Source organism: Populus alba, chromosome 9 (assembly GCF_005239225.2).
Source record: "Populus alba chromosome 9, ASM523922v2, whole genome shotgun sequence".
In the NCBI taxonomy this organism is placed as follows: domain Eukaryota; kingdom Viridiplantae; phylum Streptophyta; class Magnoliopsida; order Malpighiales; family Salicaceae; genus Populus; species Populus alba.
Window position 1 is genome coordinate 10,633,292 of NC_133292.1, and position 23,226 is coordinate 10,656,517.

The 23,226-nt window shown below is 36.5% G+C and overlaps 4 protein-coding genes across 5 annotated transcripts; 2 read left to right on the forward strand and 2 right to left on the reverse strand.

Moving 5' to 3' along the window:
• Window positions 1-1,152: 1,152 nt before the first annotated feature.
• On the forward strand, window positions 1,153-2,269 carry LOC118058795 (glycine-rich protein 2). The gene has a single exon (XM_035071550.2). The coding sequence runs from the start codon at window positions 1,230-1,232 to the stop codon at window positions 1,857-1,859; it is 630 nt and encodes a 209-aa protein (XP_034927441.1). The 5' UTR covers window positions 1,153-1,229; the 3' UTR covers window positions 1,860-2,269.
• Window positions 2,270-6,394: 4,125 nt separating this feature from the next.
• On the reverse strand, window positions 6,395-10,684 carry LOC118058796 (auxin transporter-like protein 5). Its single transcript, XM_035071551.2, has 8 exons — window positions 10,332-10,684; window positions 10,049-10,234; window positions 9,794-9,906; window positions 9,466-9,649; window positions 9,088-9,185; window positions 7,980-8,187; window positions 7,631-7,888; window positions 6,395-7,008 (listed from the first exon to the last, which is right to left on the reverse strand). The coding sequence occupies exons 1-8, from the start codon at window positions 10,485-10,487 to the stop codon at window positions 6,736-6,738; spliced, it is 1,476 nt and encodes a 491-aa protein (XP_034927442.1). The 5' UTR covers window positions 10,488-10,684; the 3' UTR covers window positions 6,395-6,735.
• Window positions 10,685-17,751: 7,067 nt separating this feature from the next.
• On the forward strand, window positions 17,752-20,105 carry LOC118058797 (thaumatin-like protein 1b). 2 transcript variants are annotated; one of them, XM_035071553.2, is made up of 4 exons: window positions 17,752-17,935; window positions 18,031-18,727; window positions 19,541-19,635; window positions 19,747-20,105. In XM_035071553.2, exons 1-4 carry the CDS (start codon window positions 17,875-17,877, stop codon window positions 19,752-19,754), a joined length of 861 nt encoding a protein of 286 aa, XP_034927444.1. In that variant the 5' UTR covers window positions 17,752-17,874; the 3' UTR covers window positions 19,755-20,105. The 2 variants fall into 2 exon arrangements, with proteins under 2 accessions (XP_034927444.1, XP_034927443.1); XM_035071552.2 differs by having other exon boundaries at window positions 17,753-17,935; window positions 19,541-20,105.
• A 1,162-nt stretch (window positions 20,106-21,267) lies between these two features.
• On the reverse strand, window positions 21,268-22,494 carry LOC140955965 (uncharacterized). Its single transcript, XM_073411461.1, has one exon. It carries the CDS (start codon window positions 22,492-22,494, stop codon window positions 21,268-21,270), a length of 1,227 nt encoding a protein of 408 aa, XP_073267562.1.
• Between the last annotated feature and the right edge of the window lie 732 nt (window positions 22,495-23,226).

Here is a 23,226-nt window from a genome sequence, read left to right on the forward strand (position 1 = left end):
AGAAACTTTTTAATGGAAGGGGATCGAATCAATTCTTTTCACCTCTATTCCTCTTCATCTTCTCAGGATTATCTTTGGTAAAAGAAATGTTTTGATTTTTTTTATTATTCTACCAATTATATCCATATAGTTTTTATAGATAAATGTTTCTCAATAATTAACACGCAGTAATCGTAATCACACCACCCACTTGCTTCTCTAACAAACCAAGAAAAATAATCATTTTTCGTTGCTCTCTTTATTACCCAGGCATGCAAAGGGCATTACTCCCTCACTTTTCCTTCACTTCTTAGTACAAAGTTCGATTCTACTCTCTTTCTCGACAAGTTATCAATCTTGATTCGGTTGAGTAAATTTATTAAGAAAAAATCCTCTCAAAGCTAAATTTGAACTGAGTTTTAATTTGAATTTGAATTGAGTTTTAATTTTTTTTTTTTAATATTTATCTGATCAAATCTAGATAATTCAACAAATTAATTTATAACCTTGTTAACTTCATTGAGATAAAATCAAAAATATATTTTAAATCAAACATGAAATAAAATTGACCTAACAATTTAGTATTTTAATTTCTTTTCTAAGCCGAACCCTCGCCCGAGCATTATAACCATGCTTTCAAACCCGTCACTTAAAAAATATTAATTACAAATTAAATAATTAATTAACTCAAGGTGACTTGTTGAATTAATTCTTGATTTTGTTGAACTTGTCATACTCTCCACCGAATCAAGACCAAGAATTTAAGAAAAGAAAAAAAACTGAAACGAGGTTTTTTCTTCTTGAGAGAATTAATAAACCTAAAGTGATCAGGAAACGCACTGGCAAACTCGATAATTAAGTAACCAAAGTCCTTTTCCAAGTCAAACCCAGAGTCGGGTACAATAACTAAACCCTAAACCCTGTACCATTCCTAAAATACCCCAATGAATACTCGTTAACAAATACATGTGATAGACAATCCTCTAATAAATAAACTCGTTATTCCCAACTTACCCCTACTATCTCTTCTGATTATTGTTGATCAACGGTCACAAATCCATCAACCAAAAATCCCCAACCATTTGATCTCCTCTAACAGCCGTCTCTTTGTTATTCTCAAAACAAGAATCCGACGTGTCACTCGCTTCCCCCTTGTATAAATAAGCCCTAACCTACACAACCAAAAACCACACACCCTTTCTTGTTTCTCTCTCTTTCAAGATTAGGGTTTTCGTTTTCAAGAAAACACCATGAGCGATCAGAGGCAAACAGGGAAGGTGAAATGGTTTAGTGACCAAAAGGGGTTTGGTTTCATAACCCCTGATGATGGCGGTGATGATCTATTTGTTCACCAATCTTCCATCAAATCTGAAGGGTATCGCAGCCTTGGAGACGGCGAAGAGGTTGAGTTTGAGATTGAAAGCTCTGACGATGGCCGTACCAAGGCTGCTAATGTCACTGCTCCTGGTGGAAACCCAGTTCAGGGCATCCGATCCAGTGGTGGATATGGTGGTGGTGGTTATGGCGGCGGAGGCGGCGGCCGCGGAGGCCGAGGTGGTGGAGGCTACGGAGGTGGTGGAGGATATGGAGGTAGTAGCGGCGGGTATGGGGGTGGAGGTTATGGAGGCGGTCGGAGAGGAGGTGGTGGTGGAGGATACGGAGGGAGTGGTGGTGGTGGGTATGGCGGAAGCGGCGGTGGAGGCTGTTATAGCTGCGGGGAGTCGGGGCATATGGCCAGGGACTGTCCACAAGGTGGAAGCGGCGGTGGAGGTGGTGGAAGGTATGGTGGTGGAAGCGGCGGTGGAGGAGGTGGAGGAGGGTGTTACAACTGTGGCGGGACTGGCCATTTTGCCAGGGAGTGTCCAAATAGTGGGCGTTGATTTTAGGGTATGGAGTGGAAATAGTAAAAGGGAGACTTGATTTTTATCAAGTCTTCCTCTTTACTGATTTATTTCCACCTCTTTTACCTTTGCTTTTGCATTTAGTGGTGTTGTCTTTTAGGTGGTCTTTTCTCGGCGACTCATTCTAGTGTTTGGGCTTAATGGGTTCCTTGCTCTATCCAAGTGTCTTGATGTTGTTTTAAGGTTTTTAATGGTGGTGATTGTCTGTCTGTTTGGTTTCAAGTTGCTAGAAGGTTTCAAATCGGTATGATGGTGATAGGTCTTAAGTAGTAGGGGGCAGTAGAGAGGGATTGGATCTTGGTGAAGGAAACAATTATCTTGTTCTAAGCTGTAATCTCTCACTGTTTTTATACACAATATATATGAATATACATGCTGGTTTGATTCAAGCTCTATTGGCATCTTAATCTTTTTATTTTATCCTCAGATTGCGACGCTTCTTGATCTCTGTATCTTGCTTGATATATTGCTTTTTAGACTCTCAAGAGCCATGAAAGGGAAATGTATTCTTTAATGACCAACTTTTGATGCCCTCAGATTTTTATTGGCTCTTTATTTGGTCTTGTGGGCGCAAATTGCAGGTTTGAAGGGGGGGCTATTTAGACTACTCCCCCCTCTCTCTCTTGGAAAGGTTGAACCACATCAGTGCATAAAGCTCTCGAATAATGCAAAGCTCACCCCAATTATGGGAGCTCCCTGTTTTGCAGTACCATCTTGTGTGGTTCCACGCTTCCACTGGTGGTCTACTCGTTTTAAGATCCCACTCACTCCTTTGATTAGCCGCTAATCCAAGATACAATGCTTAATTAGTTCCATTAGATTATGCTTGTGGGATTGAAAACGGGTTGCAGGAGCAGCGCTGGCCTGATGGGTTGTTTCATGGCAAGAAGAATGAACCTTCAACTCCACCTGAGAAATGGCAACCAAGTTTTTCTCCGTCGGTGAAATAATTTTGCATAAATCAACCAAGCTGCCTTTATCGGAGTGGGATTTATAATGGGAACCAATTCAGTGAGTTTGGTGGTGGGATTTGCTCATTTGCTGCTGTGCTTCATCTGGTTTCCTTGTAATGATGGAATGGGGACCAAAACACACTGGTTCTTGGTCAGGAAATAAATGCGGTGACCAATCTTGAGTGGCATCTGGAAGCATCCTTTCAAATGCTGAACATGCTGCAAAAAACTTCGAACATTTGCTGAGGCTGTCAATTACTAAACCATACATGCCCAGAGGTGCTTGCTTTCATTTCTTTGTAACGTGTGGTGCTCTCTTGGTCAAGATTCACTGTTGTGGTTAGGGTAAAAAAAAAAACTCTAGGGTGGGCTTATTATGGGTAACCATTTATCACAGATTATTGTGGACCTCACCGGGGAGGTCTCCCTTACTGCAAGGCATAATTCTCTTTGTTGAGCTTGGTGATATTTTGGAACAAGTCAATGTTGTGATTTTGGAAGGGCCCAAGTTCGGTCTTCAAATCCTTTGCTGGGCTTTTAGGTCTCGAGGACTGGGTTTCCATAAACATATCATTTGGAGAATATAATTGCCATGACATTTGGCTACACCAGACTGCCGATCATTTCTTACCTTGAGAGATGAAGTATCTGGGTTAAGTGGGCTGGCTGTTAGCTTTGCTTGCACATTCTTGAGATGTGTTTTCTTCTTTGCCAAGACAGATATAATAGCCACCATGCACTTCAGAATATATGAATCGCCACCAAAAAACATCAAATTTGGTGCGAATAAAACTCGTCAAGGATGGCAAATACTTGGTTTTCAAACCTAAAAAATATAGTTTACTGCAGAGCCCCTAATGCCTGGTGAGTTTGGTTAGCATTTACCTGGCCACGAATTACTGAATAACGGGTTTTACAAAGATTTTTACAGCAAATAGATTCTGATTTAAAGATCTTTTTTTTCCCATCCATTGAGAAAGTTGACTTTCTAGGGAACTAAAATACTCAGTTATTTTTTCACTCTTTTCAATCTAATTATGAATTATATGGAAAAAAATCACAATCATATCTCTTCAGATTTGGAGTTCATTTCATCTTGTATTGGCCCAATTGGAAGTTGGAGTGGTGTGTTTGCATATAAGTCATACTATTAAAGATTATACTGTTAAAGACAGACAGGAAACAGTACGTTGAGATTTGAAGATCTTCTACCTTTCTTATCTTTCCTCTTCTTTCTCTTTTTTCTTCTGATTCTGACATTGCTATTCACTAATCTTTTCACCATATTTTCCCTCTACTCGATTCGTTTTTATCACACCTTAATATATTTCCATTTCCAAACAATTGAATATTTAGCTGCTTTATAGAGGCTCTGAACTTCTAATCTCATGTTTTCCTTGCCTCGGGTAGTGGATGATGAATAAGTATAATTTAATTCAGTTTTTAATATGTTTAATCATCTCCTTAATAGGGTTAGGTGATTGGCTCTAAAGATGGCTAATCTGCTTATTAAGAAAGTAGTTAAACGGGTTAGCTAATGATTAAATTAACCAAAGTTTACTATGGAAAAGAAAAACCTTTTTCATATATATTACACGTTCATTGGGCTTGAGATTCTATCCGGGTTTTTATTCATGTCCTCTTATGTATTATTAACTTATCTTTGGTTGAATTTCAAAATAGAAGAAACTAAATTCGAGGGCCAAAAGACACATTTTATCTCGATAATTAAACTAAATATGACTGGATTTACTATTTTTAAATCACTTCATAGGCAAGAACTAAGCCAAAGAGCATGTCTCCCTCACGTACACCATTGTCTTCTTGTCTTTCGAATAAAGGAGGAAACCGTGCAAGAACCTAACCACCCTTTGCAGAAAGACATGAAGCTTTTTTTTTCATGGAGGTCGCATGCTCTTATAAAGGGATCGAGGTCTGTCATCAAAGGGAACTTTGAGCACCTCTGTGACTCTGCTATTATAACCTTTATAAATAGTGGCAGATTTTTATTAGATTCCCACATCAGACACTTCATGGCATATAGTTCTAGCAGCCTTATTCACTCGAAAAGTTGAGCAAGAGTAGCCTCAATCCTTACGTCATTTATCCATCTTTCTCTTCTTTTTAATCACCAGGGACTTGTCTGGTTGGCATTCTACCAGGTCAAGTCACCTGCTATAATCATGGAATGAGCTTGGTATAGTTTGCATAGAAAGTGACAGGTCGTGACTTTGTTGCCTGACACGTCATTTTCACGATCGATCTAAGCACCCCCCATGTCTTGTTGCAGGGGGGGAGCAGAGGTTTGATGAGGCAATGAGATGAAAAATTGAAGGCGACACTAAATCCTGCCATGGAAGTTTAGAATGGACTAGCTAATGTGACGAGGCAGCATGGATAGTAGATGATGATAAGGATCTTTCGAGTGGTTTATCTCCAAAATTGAAGAAGGATGCTGTTAAATTCTCACTTGATGGCTGAATTTAGTGATTTTTTGTTTATCTCATGTCAAATGTAGTCAAATCCTAACGACTTATTTAGTTCTAGTAACAGTATACAGAGGTTGAGCTAGAGTGAAATACAGGAGAGGGGTGGGGGGCTTTTAAAAAAGTATAACGGTAAGAAAGCAGATAATTTATAAACTTTAGGAAGGGTCTTATTGAACAAACCCCTAAATATAAGGATAAAACTTGTATTTTAGAAGGGTCTTGCAAAAAGAATTCTTAGATGAAAGCATGAGGATGATATCATGTAAAAGAATTATTACAGTGTAGTTTTGACAATCAATGTTAAACCCAACTCAACAAGTAGATCTAGAAATTCATGAACTTGAAAATTAACCTGAATTAAATTTTAAATTAAATTAGAAACTATATTGATTTAGTGAAACTTGATTGACTTATCTTAATTGATGTGTGACCTGATCAAACTAATTTAGCCAACTCTGAAAATTTTAAAAATAATAAAATAACTTCATTTAATAAAAACATTAATGTTAAATTGATATGATAGTTTATATATATATTTTTTTATCCGTTACTCTACTATCCTTAAAACTGAAAAAAAAAAAAATATGTTCTAATACTGTACTTGTTGTTTTTTCTATTGCAATTCATAAAATAGCTTCTAAGGTCACAAAATAAAAACCAGAAAAATATTTCAAAAAACCTTGGAAGGCAATAACAATTTCTTTGGCTATTCAATATCTACATCACTTTTTAACCCATAATTGTGGTCTCCGTCTTCATATACTTGGGTTTGGTGTGTGAAAACTAATCGAGGTATTAATTAGAAAGCAAAAAATAAAAAAATAAAATAAAAGATTCACTAAATCAATGAAAGTGGCTTTATTTCGTCTCCGATCTTATTTATCCAACACACCATTTACTCGGCATGATTGTATGCATGTTATCGAAGTGACGATCGATGTGTTGCTGAGATTTTCCAACATAAAATAACTATTCATCATCTCAGATTAAGATCTCTAATTAGGAGAGAAAACCTTTAATTACTATTTCTTGACTCTTGCAGAATAACGTTGAAAAGGAGGACGACAAGGGCTAAAAGTAGAATCTTGGAGTGCTAAACATTTCGGCATCTCATAGCTAAAAAAGTACACATTCAAAAATTTCATACAGACGTTTTTTTTTTTTTTTTTCCTTAGAACACATAACAACTCTCTAAAGCAGGATAAAGACAGAATTATGACGAAAGTAGGATGGGATTTGTATGTTTATGAGTACATGACAATTTTGACTAGCCAACCACGTTGTGATTCTTTTTATCCTCTCTGTCCATGGTCTACCAAGCAAGCTGATTAAGATGGAAAGGCCCTTGATCAAGGGGTGGAATCCAGATGACTACGAGAACTTTGGAGTTAGCAATCTTCGAAGTGGCTAAAATCATGGGCTGTGAGTAAGGTTGTGTGGGTGGTGGAGAGGTGGAGGAGCTGCCGTGGCATTAAGGTGTGGCAACGATGGCGCCATTGTTGGAGGTGGGCATTGGTAACACTTTGTGAAGAGCCCAAAAGTATCAATTTGGTGTACGAAATTTGTAACACTGGCCCATCCACCAAATCCAAACCCAACAATTAGCACCCACACCACCACGAATGAATTCATCACGTATGTCCCTACCCATCTCCCCATGTACTTCGGTGGCTGCTCCACCGCGTTCTGCAAGCACAAAAACAGAGTTACACAATGGCCAAATTGCAATTCTGGGTCAATAATGAATCGGATCATAAGGGCTAGCATAAAAGCTTTCTGTTCTTGGGGACTCAGGGTCCCGCGTATTTTTGTAGCTGTACGACATAGAAAAGGTCCATCAAGACAAGACAATTTAATAGAGTACAAACAAGATATGAAGAATCAGGTACGGCTAGATACTCTGCCTCGGTGGTGCAGCACATATCTCGTTCCTTTATGCAAGCCAATTATATCATTTTCGAATGGCTTGAATGTTAAAGTATCATGGCATTAGATGGCTTGGACAACATGATCCTAATTATATCATTATCTGGTTAGGAGAATGGTCCGGGTCTGGTCTGCTAGAATGTGACCACACGCTACCATCTGCATTTCTTGCCGTTTACTCATTGCATTAGCCCTAATTAATGATTCTTTTGGTCGACATTAATTAACGAGTTTTGATTCTTTCGCTGACTCTGTACAGTCAAACCTTGACATCATGGTGTCTGACAAAAGCTGGGCATTCTCCATGTTTAGGTTTAGTACGAATCGATGAGATGGATAGTAAAGGAGTACTACTTGGCAGAATGTAAAGAAGGCAGAGTACCTCTCTCGCAGCAGATGACTTGAAGGTGAACATGTACGCTAGGGCAGGGATGATATAGACTGTGAAGCTAACCAGGAGTGATCCAACGGTGGAGTTGATGGGTCCAAAAAATGGGAAGATAATAGCTAGGAACCAAATGGGAATAACCACAGGCAATCTGGCTGCAGCCCTTTTGCACAAGCTCTTGCATTCATGCATCCCTATTGCTTTCTCCCACACAAAGTACAATGGTGTGCAGGCAAACCCAAATGTTATGAACTGCAAACACACGAAACAAATACTACTTTGTTACTTATTTATTTACGTATGTGTGTATGAATATACGTATAAGCAAAGTGTACGTGCATGCCTGGTGGATGAGCATTAAAATGACAGCCATGTCTCTGGAGGGAGATCTTGGGAGAAGAGAAAAGGCATTGGAGTGATTGAGAAGCATGTCACCAAATGCCCAATATACTGCTGCTGCTGAAGGGAGTGTCAGAGTCAGAACATACAGAGTAGCCAGTAAGTATATGGCCTTGAACTTCTGAGGCTTCCACATAGCGTGCATTATTTCCCTGTCTCACCAAAACTTCATTTCTTTAGTTAAATTTGTTGGACTCATGATAACATTTCTATCAAACCAAAGAAGGAAGGGAATCATTCGCTATCATGGGACACAAGCTACTGAGATTTTCTTCTACTGTCATTTTTACAAACATGATACTTCTGCGGGCCTCCATATTTCTTTCTGGCCCGGGTAAATATTAAATTTACCCTCACCAAGTGGTAAAATTATTTTGGTTCTTACCACATCCCATTTTGTTCATCACTTGTAACCCAGTGAAGAGCCTAATTACAAGAGCAGTGATCTTAGATCCCATCAGTCATCATTTTTGTAGGCTTTTGAGGACAAGCTCTAGCTAGGACAACAATAACATCTGAAATTAATGAGGTTCTTCTTGCTTTAATGGAGAGATAAAGGAGGCATTGGACAATCTTGTCTTTTATCTTTTCTACTTTTTTACCTCTCAACCATAAATCTAACACAGAGGAATCTCTGATAAAACCGGACCCCTCTTGGCATCTTCTAATAATAAAAGCAAGAGCAACAGATAGAAAAGATGATTGGCTTTCTACATTAAAAAGCATGTCGTAGGGTTCCCAGTGAAACAGAGACCTTTTGCCTCCCACGCCTAAGGAGGGCAACTCGGGTATTAAAAAATCAGCCATTAAAGCTCATACACAGAGGTTGGTCATTAGATGATCGCTTGGTCAGATAATGTCCTAGCAAGTGAAGGAGTCGTCATTTTCACAATGACGTTAAGCCCTTTTACATTTCATTCTTATTTTCCTTTTATAATTTATGGCCAAGTTCAAACGCAAAGACATTAATAAACACAATTCAAAGAAAAGTAGAAACATTAATTTTGTAAATAACGTAGAAGACACGAATTATAAATCAAGGTTTGTCTTACACAGTAACGGCATGTCCCCCGAATGTGTAGAGAATGTTTGTGGCCCCAGTGAAGTATAGAACTATTTTGGTTGGACCCGAATGCTTAACACCCTCCACCTACACATGATCACCCCGTTAATGACCATCATTAACGCATTATACTATTAATTAAGAGCTTAAGGCAACACAATAATAGGACAACAAGGATCTGGTCTTGTAGAGTTCAAAGACAACGAACATGTGAAGGACAGGTTGTCCTAAGGTGATGGGAAACGTGTCATGGCTCTATTGCATGAAAATCCATGCATTCTTTGTTTCGTACTTGGTATTTAAAATGGTGTGTTAAAGCATGTCAAGAACAAATAAATTAAAATGGGGTAAGTGTAAAGCCAATTACCTGGCCATGAAGGAGGGAAGCAATGGTGAGGTACCAAGCAGTGTAAGTAGTCATAACGAGGCCAAGGAACGACCAGATTCTGTAATTGTGAAATGAAGGAATAAACACTGTGGTAGCACAACAAGCCCCGAAGATGTAAGTCCAAGTCCTCTTGTCTAGATTATCATTTATGTAATATATATTGCTGCAGAAAAATTAAAGAAACCCAATGGTCAGGCTGGTGATTCTTTACTGTGGAGAGTCCCATATTTTATTGAAATTGAACGAGGAAAAAGTTAAAAGCAAGAGTTAAAGAAGGGGCAGGTTTCGTGTTTAGAGTCCCAGTTACCTTGCACAAGCTATGAGTTGAATTACAGATCCAAACAGAAGAAAAGTGCAGTTAAAAGCCAGCCCCACGTTCCTCCAATACTTTCCAAGGAGGCCATCAAGAACTTCAAACCACTGTTGTATTGAGAATTATAAAATTAATACACAGAAAAACATGGTAACCCGTGTTAGGACATGGATTAACAAGTTGTAGGAGTATAAGAAAATTCTGTCTTGTACTTTTTGTATAGAGAGTTGAAATTAGCAATCAACTAACCTGGATGACATGGTTCCTGAAATCCACCTTCTCTCTTTCTTTTCTTGTTCTGTATTCTACATAGAGTACGCTAATTAGATAAGCTGTCCAGCTACCCAGCAACCCATAGAAGAGCTGAAAGCAGATGCCTGATAGCATCCCTAGTTGAGAAAATGAGTAAGGCAATGTAAGCAATACTTGAGCCACCTGGGAAAAAAAACGAAAAAACAAGCAAACTCGTCAAGAAAAGCATTAATTTCCTATAAGTATGAAAGAAAGATTGTAGGGAATAAAGAAAATTAACCTGATTTGAAGCACAGCTAAACCAAGCATCATAAGCAGAACCACCATGCCATAAGAACTTGGAAAACCTTGCTTTCATGTCCTTAGGCTTCCCTTCAGTCTCCATCTCCACATAGTTACCTACTATCACTGTCTCCACAGCCTTATCAGTAGCCATTGGCTCCTCCTCTCTCTCACTCTCACTTACTTTTCACTCGTTGTTAATGCAAGTGGTGACTTTATATAGTAGTAGCAAGCACCGCTAAAGATAGAGTGTAAACAGTAAAGAAGGGTTTTTGAGATTGGAAATGGAAATGGAAGTGAAGAGAAGCATATTGTAGAGGTGCTATATATACAAGACAGGAGAGGAGTTCTTGAGGGGTGGGAAAGGCTGTGTTTGAAAGGTATTTTAGATAACCGGGGTTTTGGGAAGAGAGTCGAATCAACTTTTTGGAGCTTTAAAGTTCCTGTGTTTTTTGAAGAAATATAATGGTTTTTGAGCCCCTTTTTGTTATTTTGGTTTTTCTTCGTGATCCTGGCAAATCGGCAATTATGATCTATTTGACTAAAATTAAGCTCTAAGATTAGTTTAGAGGTTAAGTTAATAGCAGTACATATGAGTTGATCTACAATTATCGTATAATCAGCAGAGTCATTAAGTTGATTTTGTATGTTAGAGGGTGAATTCAAGTCTAAAAAATTTAGTTTGATTTCTTAAAAAAAATTCTTCCACCCAATTGATTTGATTAACTCGTGAAATTATACCCGATTTAATTAAGTTAATTCCTATATAATTTTTTAAACCCATTTTAAGTTAAACCTGAATTAATCGGGTACTGGATTAACTTTATTGAGCCGGTTTCCGTCTTATAATATTGCTTATTAAACTCTATTTATTTTTGTGTTTCAAAAGTATTTTTAAAAAAAATTGAAATTTTTTTTATTATTTTATTTTTTTAAATTAATATATTTTTTAATATTTTCATATTATTTTAATGTATTGACGTCATAAATTTTTTTAAAAAACTATAATATATATATATATATATATATTTTTAAATAAAAATTATTTTAAAAAATAATCACAAATACATTTCCACATATCACTAAGTTGATTTTACAAAAATCTATTACCTCTGTTTGTTTTCTACAACACAATTGCTTTTCTCTAAAGCGTAATTATTTGGAGAGCGTGGGTGGCTTCTCTGCACGAGTGGTTCTCTACGCTTCCCGAGCTGATTATTGTTGTCATTTTGTACACGCCTAGTTTAACCTATAGTTAATTTAATCTCCATAATTCTATTCTTACATGGAGTTGCATTTTGGCCAATTCATGTCGGCACATTGGTGCTAATATTGCTCAACGGTGTTCAGATTTTAAAACATAAATTTTCACATGGACTGTGCACAAGGTACAAGATTTTTCACATGTACTATGCATGAATTGATGCACCATTATTTTTAAATATTCCATATTTTTCACACACAGGAAAGGAATAAAAATCTTTCTAATTCTTTATTTGTATCGGTGGCATCACAACTCAATCCATTACTTGAGGTTGTTGATAAGGGTTATGAGGTAGAAATTACACTTGGAGTTATTGTAGTTGATTTAACTAATGATCTGATCAACCCGGTTAAGATCTAATTTAATTTTTTAAAGAAACTTTTAAAATATATCATTTTAATTCTTAAAAAAAATGATATTATTTTAAATTAATTTAAGTTAACTTGAATTATTCCACATAATTAGATCTTGAATTAACTAAGCTATGAGTTTAATAACATTGGTAAATAGGAAGCAAGTGTGGTATAAAAAAAATTATTTGTATAAGAACAAGGCGCACAGGGGGAGGGTTGAAAGAAGAAAAAATTAAAAAAGGAAATAAGCGAGGGAATATGTGAAGAGAAATTATAACAAAGTAGACCGCATGATTGCAGGCAAACGGGCGTGGTCGCTTTACAAGAAGAAGAAAGCTGCTTTTAGCACATGGCCTTCCAAGCTTTGTAAACTCGAGAAGCCTCTCTCTCTCTCTCTCTCTCTCTCTCTCTACTCCGAGCCCAAACCCCAAAATCCCTTGTTTACATGGAGACTTATTTACTTGTGTAATCCTAAACATTAAGGACAAATACATAGACCATATGTGGAGGCTTTGCTAGATCATGTGTCCTTGGAAAATGCCTTCCTTTATTTTATTGTTCTAATTCTCTGGATATTTGCCAGTATTCTTCACTGACTGATGGCATTCTTCTCTACACTTTTCTCGTTTCTCATCATTTAGATTCTCTTCACCTCTTCGAGCCCTAGCTGTAGAGTATACTACGTACACTAACAATATACACGTCTTGTATTTTTGAACCTTTTGCCAAGCATGTAGAGTTTATAGCATGTGTATACATGCATGCTCGTACAAAAACTGTATATGAACAGGGATTAAAATCGAGAGAAAAAGAGTGAAAAGAGAGAGAGAGAGAGAGAGAGAGCGTGCTGAACCATGGCACTACATTCTTTTTAAAAAAGTAACAGGAGGTGTGGTGTTAGAGAAAATGAAAGAGAAATATAATTATTTGACGTACCAAAGAATTATGCTCAAAATCCCTACTGTACATTTTCCACTCCTCCTTAAGGAGTATTTTCTTCACCAGCCCCTTCTTTTTGAATTTTAAGGAGTCGCCTGGAGAGATTATTGATTACCTTTCATCTCATGATTATACAACATGATTATTTTGTCTTTTATATATTAATTAGAAAAAAAATACCCATCCACCTATTGCTGAAATTATCAAGAAAAAGGCATGACATCTCCAGGTGTAAAAAAGAGCTTTGTTGTGTTGATGTTGTGGAACATATTCATGGGGTTTGTTGGGGCTCTCCATAGTTATCAATTCGTGGTAGCGGTCATGCTCTCGAGTAACTGGGACCAGAAACATTCTCTGTGGACTGTGTCTCCTTTGACCAATGGTGTGTGGTGCAAAGCACCATATACTGTTGCCTGCGTGTTTGCATTTAGCGTCATCTTTGTCCTCCACCAGAACATCCAAGCATTCCGAATGTACAGAGACTATAATCTCTGATGTGTCTATCTATATTTGATTCAAATGAATCTGGATTCGCTTTGTCTGTGGGAGCTATGGTGAAGGCTCTTGACCATTTTCTGGCATCATTTCTCAAGGTTAAGTAGTAGCTAGTTTAACATCTACTGTCTTGCGTGCAGCTGTAATTTTTATTCACTCCCTGCCTGAGAGAAGTAAACTACTGTCACCAGAATATTTATTTTCTAGGGAAATTTGTGGAACCTACCAAATCACATCGAAGACAGTACTGTTTTGAACTGTGAAATAATTTTCATCTCATAAGCTGCTCCAGGGCTCTCTCTCGAACAGATGGATCGAGCACTTGAGACATGAGAGGAAGATGGAGGGTCCTACAATGTCCTGTGATTGAAACGAACACCATGTATCATGTATGGACATCGCATGCTGATTGTGCAAAAACTGTGCCTTTGAAATGTATATTGCAGTCGCTAAATTGGGGGGCCATTAGACAAGAGATGTATCATTGGATTTTCTGTGATAATTTTCATTTACGACAGTAAAATTTTCCAAAATGGCTCAAACCATCCTTATAATGGACACAGAGACAAGCTAACTAATGATCTAGAATTGACATGTTATGGAATTTAGCACGCCATGCCTGCAAAAAGCAAATGAATCACAATGGCGATACGTCGTGCTAAAGTTATGACCTATGATGAACAATAATCATCCTTTGCTGTGATTTTCACAGCAGTAAGGATACAAAACACAACGGCTTTGTTTCTGCTTAAGGGAAAGTTAATCATAATCATCTATTAACTTGAAACATTAATCCTCTCTCAATGATGTGAATGCCACCTTAGACAAGATACTATGTTTTATAATCAACTCCCTGGATATTCACATCCTATGACCTCTCTTCTATCTAGTTCTTGTTTTTTTTTTTTCTTGGTCGGATGTGGAGAGATTTTCTTTGAAGAATTCTGCATATAATTCCTCTTCAGCAATGATTGAGGTCCCCAGTTTTTAAAACTTTAGGCCTTCAACTCCTTCTACAACGAACAGTGTTTTTGAGTTTTGATTTTCTTTTATCAGAAATCATACCTTTGCTCGCCTTTAGGCACATAAAGGGGCATGGGATTAGAAACTACATTGACTTGGGATGATGCTGCCCTAGTTGATTTGATGATTTGTAATCGTGGTCAACTCCATCACTTGAGCATCAGCTGCCCACGTCGATTCCCAGTCCATTGATCAACAAACACCATCATGCAAACTTCCCTTTATGGCCTCCATTTTGGTAGCAGTTTTTTGAATCCAAGAATCCTATATCGAAAGAGCCAGCCAGTGGCATGTTCGCTCTGTGCCCCTATTCTTACCCATTAAAGCTGCATTTTGGGTCCAAAGCACAAGAAAGTATTTCGTTGTGTCTTATTAGAACTTCTTGGTCTTTGATATGACTCTATATTCCCCTTTTCTTTCCCTTTCCTAAACACACACCCACACACTTTTTAAAAATATATATTCCCATTTTATTTTTTATTAAATATTAAATATTAATCAACTATTAATGAATGCTTATATAGATAACTAAAATCTAAACATAATAAATAGAATATAAATATCTAAACATTTCAATAATAATATACCAATTTATTTAGATTTAGGTTAAGTTTAATAACATTTATATCATATTATTATCTATCAAGTGAGGATTAAATTGTCATTATTACTTTTATACAGTCACACTTATAATACTATTTTGGATTTGACCATTATTATTATTGTTGCTACTTTCTAAAATATAGTTTTCAAACACAAATCAACTACATCTTCAAATGTCATTATGACGTTCATGGTTACAATTTACAAAAATTCATATTTGGAACTTTTCTTTTTCCTTTAATCATCAAAGTACTCTAAAATAATCCTTTACACGTCTATTTTCAACTTTTTAAAAATTATAATTTTTGATAGGTAATTCATCCTACTCCAACTAGTGCGTTCATAGTTACTTTTTTATATTACAAACTTCACCTAAATTTCTTAATATAAAAAATTCTTACATGACATGTAAAGCAAACTCATTTATCATTTAATTCTATAATTTACTATCTTCTGGCTGTGTGTGAGCCAACTCGTGTTTTTAATAAATTTTATTTTTTTTATGTTTTGAATTATTTTAATATGTTGATTTAAAAATAAAAAAATATTTTAATATATTTTAATATAAAAAATATTTTAAAAAATAATTAATTTACATGCTGTAATCTAAAAAGAAATTGGCCTAAACTTGATGGCTTACAGCCCGAGTAGTTAAGAGAAGCGCCCATCGCCAACTCTATAGCCTGGCCCAAATAGCTTTATTCCCTCCTCACTCAAACCATTATTCAGCTGGCCTTCAAACTCCCCACTTAAAACTGAAACCATGACAGAAAACACCGGCTCACTGTTTACCGGTGATCGGAGGTACAGTCTCCGATCAATACTCCGTGACAGATTATTGGTATTAACAGTGCCTTGACTGTCTCTATTTCCATGTAATTCTCACAAGAATTAACGTTATCTTTTTTCGTTTGTGTGTGTAACGAGGATCACAAGAAGTAAAAACCGATCACTGAACTTTGATTGAACAGAGGATCTAATATATATATATATATATATATATATCCTAAAACGTGCCCACATGAATGATTTTGATACAAAATGGGATATATTTAATATGGGTTTTTGTCTGTACAAGCAACCATGGTCTTGTTGGTTTTCTTTGCGTTGCTTGAATTCCTGCTCAGATCACTATATGAATTATGAGGTTTAGTGACATTTAGGGCATGCTAGATACTTGGATAATCCTATGTTGATATAGGAGTAATAAAAGTGTGGTAATAATTATTTTTTAAAATATTTTTTATTTAAAAATATAAAAATTTTAATTTTTTTTAAAAATATTTTTAAAATATAAAATCAATCTGACAATATTCCACACAAATTACCAACATATGATCTCATGATCGATAATGTGCTAGTTTCGGTATATTTATGCTATGAGTCTAGTCCACTGTACTTAAGTTCAAGAAATAATTTTCTATCTAATAAAAAAAACCCTAAATAAATTCCTTGAACAATTATCAAATATTTAAAAGAATGAAGCATAAATCTCTGAAAATAAACATTAGTATCTCTGAAAAATAAAGCATGAATCATGAAGTTCTTTGCTAACCTTTGTTTTTTCTTCAATGATTTTTTAGCTATTTTGGTTTAAATATAAAGTAAAAGGTTTAAGTGCTCTTTGAAATTATGTTCTAAATAATTTAGAATATTTTTAACGAATTTTTTATGTTCTGATATCAAAAATAATTTTTTAAAAAATAAAATAAAAATTATTTTAATTTATTAAAAAAAATACTTTAAAAACCAACCACTATCCAATTCATCACATTATTAAATACTTTTTAAAAGACATAGATACCAAACAAGGGCCTTGAGTCTCGGCATTTGAAACACCTAGCCGGCCCAGGTTGTAGGGATTCCTTTACCACCACTACTTCTTGCTAATAGTTTCCACATGCCCAATAACATCATAAAAATTGTAAACTAAGCAACCAAATATCAAAGTTGTTAATTTTATTTCAGTAGGTGTTTTGTTTTTTTTAATTATAATGGAATGTTTCAGTTTCGAAATATTTCGGTGTGCCATTTCGGAATTGTACTTGTTCATATATATATATATATATATATATATATATATAAAACAAACATAATTTAAATTAAAGATAAATTAATTATAAATTATGCAATACAAATACAATATCAAACAAATATAATTTTAAAATTTAAAATATTTCTAAATAGTCAAGATTAAATAGATATTAACTTAAAGTAATTCAACTTAAATAAAATATCAAAATATTATGAAAGTAAAATGTTTTAACAAAAATATTTTAAATATAAAGTTAGGTCAATGTTATCAAGGCTAATAGAATCTAAAACATCCATTGTTTTGCTCAAATTCCTACAAAGTATGAATATTAAAAAAAACAACATAAATATAAATATATATATTAGCGATAAATCTAATTTTAAAAAATTCATATCATTTTTAATGAAAATAGTAATGAAAAAAAAACTTTTTATAATTGAATGGTTTAATTAATTAAATTGAACAAGATTCAATTTAATTCAATAGCTTTTCAAAAATAGAAACAAAATATGTGGAATGAAACTTGAATATTCTAAGTAGAATTTAATTAAAAAATTCAAAACAAACCAAGATTTAAAATAAAATAAAAATTATTCTATTTTTTAAATTGATATGTAATGTTTCTAACATTTCAAACAAAACAAAATAAAATTTACAACCTTACCAAATATTAAACAGTTAACAGTCATCTTCCATGACCACACAAAACAAAACAAAAAAGTCACAAGCTCACACACCCTTGACAAGAAATAAAGTTAAGTTCTTTACTCACTCTCTAACGCAAAAAACCTCTCCTTTCCCCGTTCTCCTTGATCTTCCCCAATCCTTCATGGATCATCTCTTTCTCTCTCTCACTCTTTTCACTCTCATCTCCCTCTCTTCTTTCTCTGGTAATTTACCAGTTAACTTCATGAACCCATTTTCTTTTTTTATCTTCCAATTTTTAAACTAATCCAGTTTCTTGATTTCTTGGTTCTTCTTGCAGGAGTAGAACCGATTACTTTCAAATTCATCAACAAGTGTAGGCACACGATATGGCCTGGTTTGCTATCTGGCGCAGGGACAGCACAACTCCCTACTACAGGGTTTTACCTCAATAGCGGTAAATCAAGAACAGTTAAGATTCCAAGATCTTGGTCGGGTCGGGTCTGGGGTCGGACCCTTTGCTCCCAAGATCGGACTGGCAAATTTTCATGTCTCACAGGTGATTGCGGGTCTGGTAAAGTTGAGTGTTTAGGTAGTGGGGCCCAACCACCTGCCACGTTGGCGGAGTTTACCTTGAACGGTGCTGATGGGTTAGATTTTTATGATGTCAGCTTAGTGGACGGTTATAATTTACCTATGCTGGTTATCCCTAAGAAAGTGACACGCGGAGGTTGTGGCGCGACGGGGTGCTTGATTGACTTGAATGGCGCGTGTCCGAAGGAATTGAGGTTGTCCCCCGCGACAGGCGGCAAGGGTGCGGTGGCGTGTAGAAGCGCTTGTGAAGCGTTTGGTGACCCGAGATTTTGTTGCAGTGAGGGGTATGCTACGCCCGAGACATGTGGACCATCCGTGTATTCCTTGTTTTTTAAACATGCTTGCCCACGCTCCTATAGCTACGCGTATGATGACAAGACCAGCACGTACACCTGTGCCGCTACAGACTACGATATCATATTTTGTCCATTGCCTTATACCAGGTAAATTTACTAATTTAACTTCGTCAATGATTTTATATTGTTTGATGATCTTATGTTTATTTGAGGATAGTTGAGTAATTTTAGTAATGGCAGTGGGTTGACAATCTGTCAAGTTCAAGAAATTTCGGATTTGTGTTTGTGGATATGATTAGTAGCCAGGGAGTTTATAATTGAGGAGTGATAGTGACGAATGATGGGCCGAATTAATGTTTGAAACGACACAATTTATTAGCAACCAATAATGATTTAACCCAGTTAACTAACAAAAAAAAATAAAAATGATGGCATGTGAATTTGGACTGGTCATAATGTGCTAGAATTAGTCAACGGGTCGTGGTAAATCTGCTAAAGTTTGAGCGAGTGATTGACAGCATAATTGAGCAATCATTTTGGAAAGAAAATGCTGTGGTAGAATCGTCTCCATCGAAGGTACATGGGAATTAGTCTAGTTGCATTCGAACAATTGACTTCTGAGTTGAAAGTACTTGTTGAAACAAACATGTTAGCCTACCTGTACTCTAAAGATCGTCCTAGTTGTGTTGCTGTTCAGGGTTGAACTGGAGGATTATGTTTGTTGTTTGCCACATTGACAGCAAACATGAACAGTTTTATCAATCATTCTCTGTAGAAAAGTTACCATCTTGGTCAACCTAGAGTTGGAATGGATCATTAGAAGCAACGATCCACCTTGTAGATGTAAATGTGAAAGCTGTGGCTTCCAATTAATGGCTAAACCACTTTCATTTGATTATTTTACGCTGAAAGGGCAGCCCTGTATCAGGAAACTTCAAGTATTTCCTTTTTAAATTTCAGCCAGAAATTGCTGGCGTTGCGAAAAGATGGGGTGGAGCTCCCACTTGTGAACAAGACTACGATGTACCAACGAAGCCATGGTGCTTCATCTCCAGGTGTGGTTCAACTGCAATTTCTTGCTGGCGCCGCCTCTATAGTAACGGCACTTTTGCTCTTTCGGCCACCTTTATTTCCCTTGTGACTAACGTTGGCCTGGACACTTTCAGGCAGATAGTTGCTTTAAATTCCCGCTCCTGAAGGCTAGGGGTCCCTTTTCTCAGTGCTGCACCGCTCTCCGTCAGCATTTCTTACAGAACAGGTGGTGATGGATGATCAACGACGTCTGTCTGGCTTTTTAATTATTGTGAGAAATCTTGTAAATCTCTTCCTCTGTATGCACGTAGCTCTTTTATTAGGCATACATTTTGTATAGTTCACGTGAATTTTCTATATCCAATGCCTGTTCTATATCAATTTGGCAAATGATTTTGGCCGTTTGGGCGAAACAAAAATTCTTATGATCAAGTGATTGTATCACCCCGAAGTTATTGAAAGAGAAGGCGGTTATGCTTTTGATTTTACAGCAGATGTTGGGATTGTTCAAGTCACAACACTGAATTGAGGCGTTTTCTTCCCTTTTCTCGCGTTGTTTGAATTGTTATATTGCCCCTGAGACTTGAATTGTTTAGCAGCAGATCAATAAGATAGTATTCACTCCATCAGAATCATTGCCAATGAGGTTGGAGAGCTTGGAAGATTTTGCTTCCTTTCACTCGCACTAAGCTTCAAACCATCATTATCATCTAGGAGCCGTTGTACCTGAATCAGCACGCTGATATTGGCTACTGCCAAATTGTCTAGCAAAACCACACCCTGTCTTCATTAGTGGATAAACTCTGTCAGACGATCACATATTTTTATACAACGTAAGAAAATTCTTTTGTCTACCATGTTATTAAACAGTGCCTGAGATTTTCTTATTACCCGAGGGGTATATATCTAGGACGATGTTTATATCTAGAATTTCACCCCTAGCAAAATATAATAGATTTTACTCCTCTTGTTCATGATTCTAGGAGCGCATCATTGTAACAGTGGTAAGAGTTGGAATGTCTGAATTCTCGCAGTGAATGGTTGCTGAAAGAATGGGAATTAAGTTCAACTATGAATACGGCACAAGGTCTAACTAGACTCCAAAAACCTGTCGTCATGAAAATCAGCAGACGTAAGGTTCCAGGAAAGTATTGAGAAGGTGACCATATCCAGCCAACGGACTCTGAAAATACAAGTGCTTGAGATATTATACAATAGATTGTAAGGCCTGTAAAATCTAGAAAGGGGAATAAGGTAGCTGAAAATATATGCTAACAGCTAGGAAGTCTCAACAGCACATCAATTTATGGTGTTGGCTTCAGATTCTTGCCTTAAAAAATGATGATTCGCGAACATAATCAGACAAGGAACCAACAGAGAAGTTTACAATCTCATAAGCATGAAACTGAAAGAATGCAGTAGAATCTACTAAATGAGAAGATTTAGAACACATTCGAATATTGAAAGAAAGCAAATATTTTGTCAGTCTTGAAACCTGGTACTAAAAGAAGAGTATAACATAGCATAAATCATAGTCGAAACCTCAATTCATAAATCAGAAATGGATCAAATTAATTAATACACCTGTTGGATGCTGCTTAAGAGAAAAGAGAGGAGATAAAACTAAAGTTACTGCATCACTACAGATATGCATTTTATGGAATCGTTGAAACTGGTGTTGGCCACCAAGGGAGCGCAATTGGCAAGACTTTGTAGGCGTATTGCTCTTTTCCGTATAGAGACGGATTGATGATTTCGAACTCTCCGCTTTGTATGTTGCACAAGATGAAGTGGGGAAACACGAATAAGCACACCACGTCCTTATTGTTTGGGTGGAAAGCTGTTGCCTCTGGAGCGAACATACTCATAGATGACATGCTAACATGGCGAAGGTCAGGGTCCTTGAAGATCATGTTATCAAAGGAGATTTTGAGTGTCAAGATCATTCTTCTACTCTCATAGTCCTTGAGCTCCCAAACACTCAAATTATCATCATCACCGCCAACAACTGCATATTCCAACCGCATGCACCGCAAAAACCCTCGGCATACCCCAAGACATTCACTACGATTGATCCAAGGGTCAGACCGTGAGAGTACAATTTCAGATCCATCAATGAAAATAGTTTGACCACCATCAAAGGGATCATAAGTGACAACATCACTGCCGTTGTACCAATGCAACTTTCCATCATGTGAAACAACATTGAGGAAAGAGTCGTACTGCCGACCGGAGAGAATAACTTCATTCCATTTTCCAGTTTCAGAACAATATACATCCATACAAGCATCAAGCTCTGATATTGGAGTAAACTCCAGTACCCTAAACCGCGGTTCATATTCTTGTCCTTGAACATCCCGTACCGGAGAATTTGGCTCACAAACCAGCCCAGAAAAAGCCGACAGACCACGTGGCGTATAGCTGCTTCTTTTGGGAGGTGGAGGGAGAAGAAGCCATTTCTCTGTAAAGGGATTGCAGATATACTGATTCGTGACAGTGTAATTCTCGTCACTTGCCAGGCAGAATAGTAAGTCATCGCATGATGCCTTAACAGAAACGTACTTTTCTTTCTTCGGAAGAAATTCTAATGTGTATAGATTCTCTTCCAGCTCATCATTGGGAGTAATCAAAACAATACCATCTTCTGGATCTTCAATTTCTGTAGTAATGAAGACACTGAGGGGGCATTGGTATGCAGCATCATAATCACAAATTTTCTTCTTCTTTTCATTGGTATGGTGGGTTTTAAATCGGGTAATAAAAGAACGAGTAGGGATTAAAGAACACCACCGTTTGCAGACCAACATGCAACGAATGGCAGATTTTGCGGATGGAAGTCGAAGTAGAATTTCAAGCAGCAGATCATCCGTCAGATCATCCATACTCACAGAGACATTATTCAAAGTTTTTGATCGTTTTGTTGTTGTGGCTGCTGACAATTCGCTTCTTCTTATTCCTTCTGTAAACATCTCTTTCGTCAGGATTTTTATGCTTCTTTCCTTTGCCTTTCGGGTTCCCAACCCTCTTATTTAAGTCCGTGCAGTAAGGATCCTTTTAGGTTCCGGATTAATTTTGGGTGAAGCAGTGGGGTACTTTTGGCGGGGAAGCTTCTTGTTTTTTCATGGCCATCTTACCGTTATTTCCTTCCTGCCCACGGATTTTAGGTCAAAGACCAAAAGAATGAAGTGTTTGATTTAATTTTAAATTCTATATCCAAAGAATTCTTATTCTACGAGTAATGTATTGATAATATAGTTATCCTTCGAATCTCTGTAATTATCTCTAGAATTCTTATTCGTGGGACTCCGAGAATAATATAACACGATTAAGATATATTTTCATCATATTTCTCGCACTGCACCCTCTCTTTCCAGTGAGATTAAGATCAGGCTTAGTGTGCATTGCGCAAATCTGTTGTTATGATCATCTCAAATGTGTTTTCATGTTTGTGCCTGTTTGGCATTGCGGGGCTTTTCAAAAAAATTCAAATTGTTTTTTTTTTTTTACTAAAATTGAATGCGGTTTGTATTTTTTGGATCGTTTTGATGTGCTGATATCAAAAATGATTTTTAAAAAATGAAAAAAAATATTATTAACATGTTTTTCGGCACGAA

Bases quoted from the DNA above. Each gene is read 5' to 3' on its own strand.
- LOC118058795 (XM_035071550.2), top strand. From the start codon at position 1,230: ATGAGCGATCAGAGGCAAACAGGGAAGGTGAAATGGTTTAGTGACCAA.
- LOC118058796 (XM_035071551.2), bottom strand. From the start codon at position 10,487: ATGGCTACTGATAAGGCTGTGGAGACAGTGATAGTAGGTAACTATGTG. The intron at 10,235-10,331 runs GTTAATTTTCTT...TTTTTTTCCCAG, and splicing joins TTAGCTGTGCTTCAAATCAG to GTGGCTCAAGTATTGCTTAC. The intron at 7,889-7,979 runs GCATGCACGTAC...GTGTGTTTGCAG, and splicing joins TTTTAATGCTCATCCACCAG to TTCATAACATTTGGGTTTGC.
- LOC118058797 (XM_035071552.2), top strand. From the start codon at position 17,875: ATGGATCATCTCTTTCTCTCTCTCACTCTTTTCACTCTCATCTCCCTC. The intron at 17,936-18,030 runs GTAATTTACCAG...TTCTTCTTGCAG, and splicing joins CTCCCTCTCTTCTTTCTCTG to GAGTAGAACCGATTACTTTC. The intron at 18,728-19,540 runs GTAAATTTACTA...TTTAAATTTCAG, and splicing joins TGTCCATTGCCTTATACCAG to CCAGAAATTGCTGGCGTTGC.
- LOC140955965 (XM_073411461.1), bottom strand. From the start codon at position 22,494: ATGGATGATCTGACGGATGATCTGCTGCTTGAAATTCTACTTCGACTT.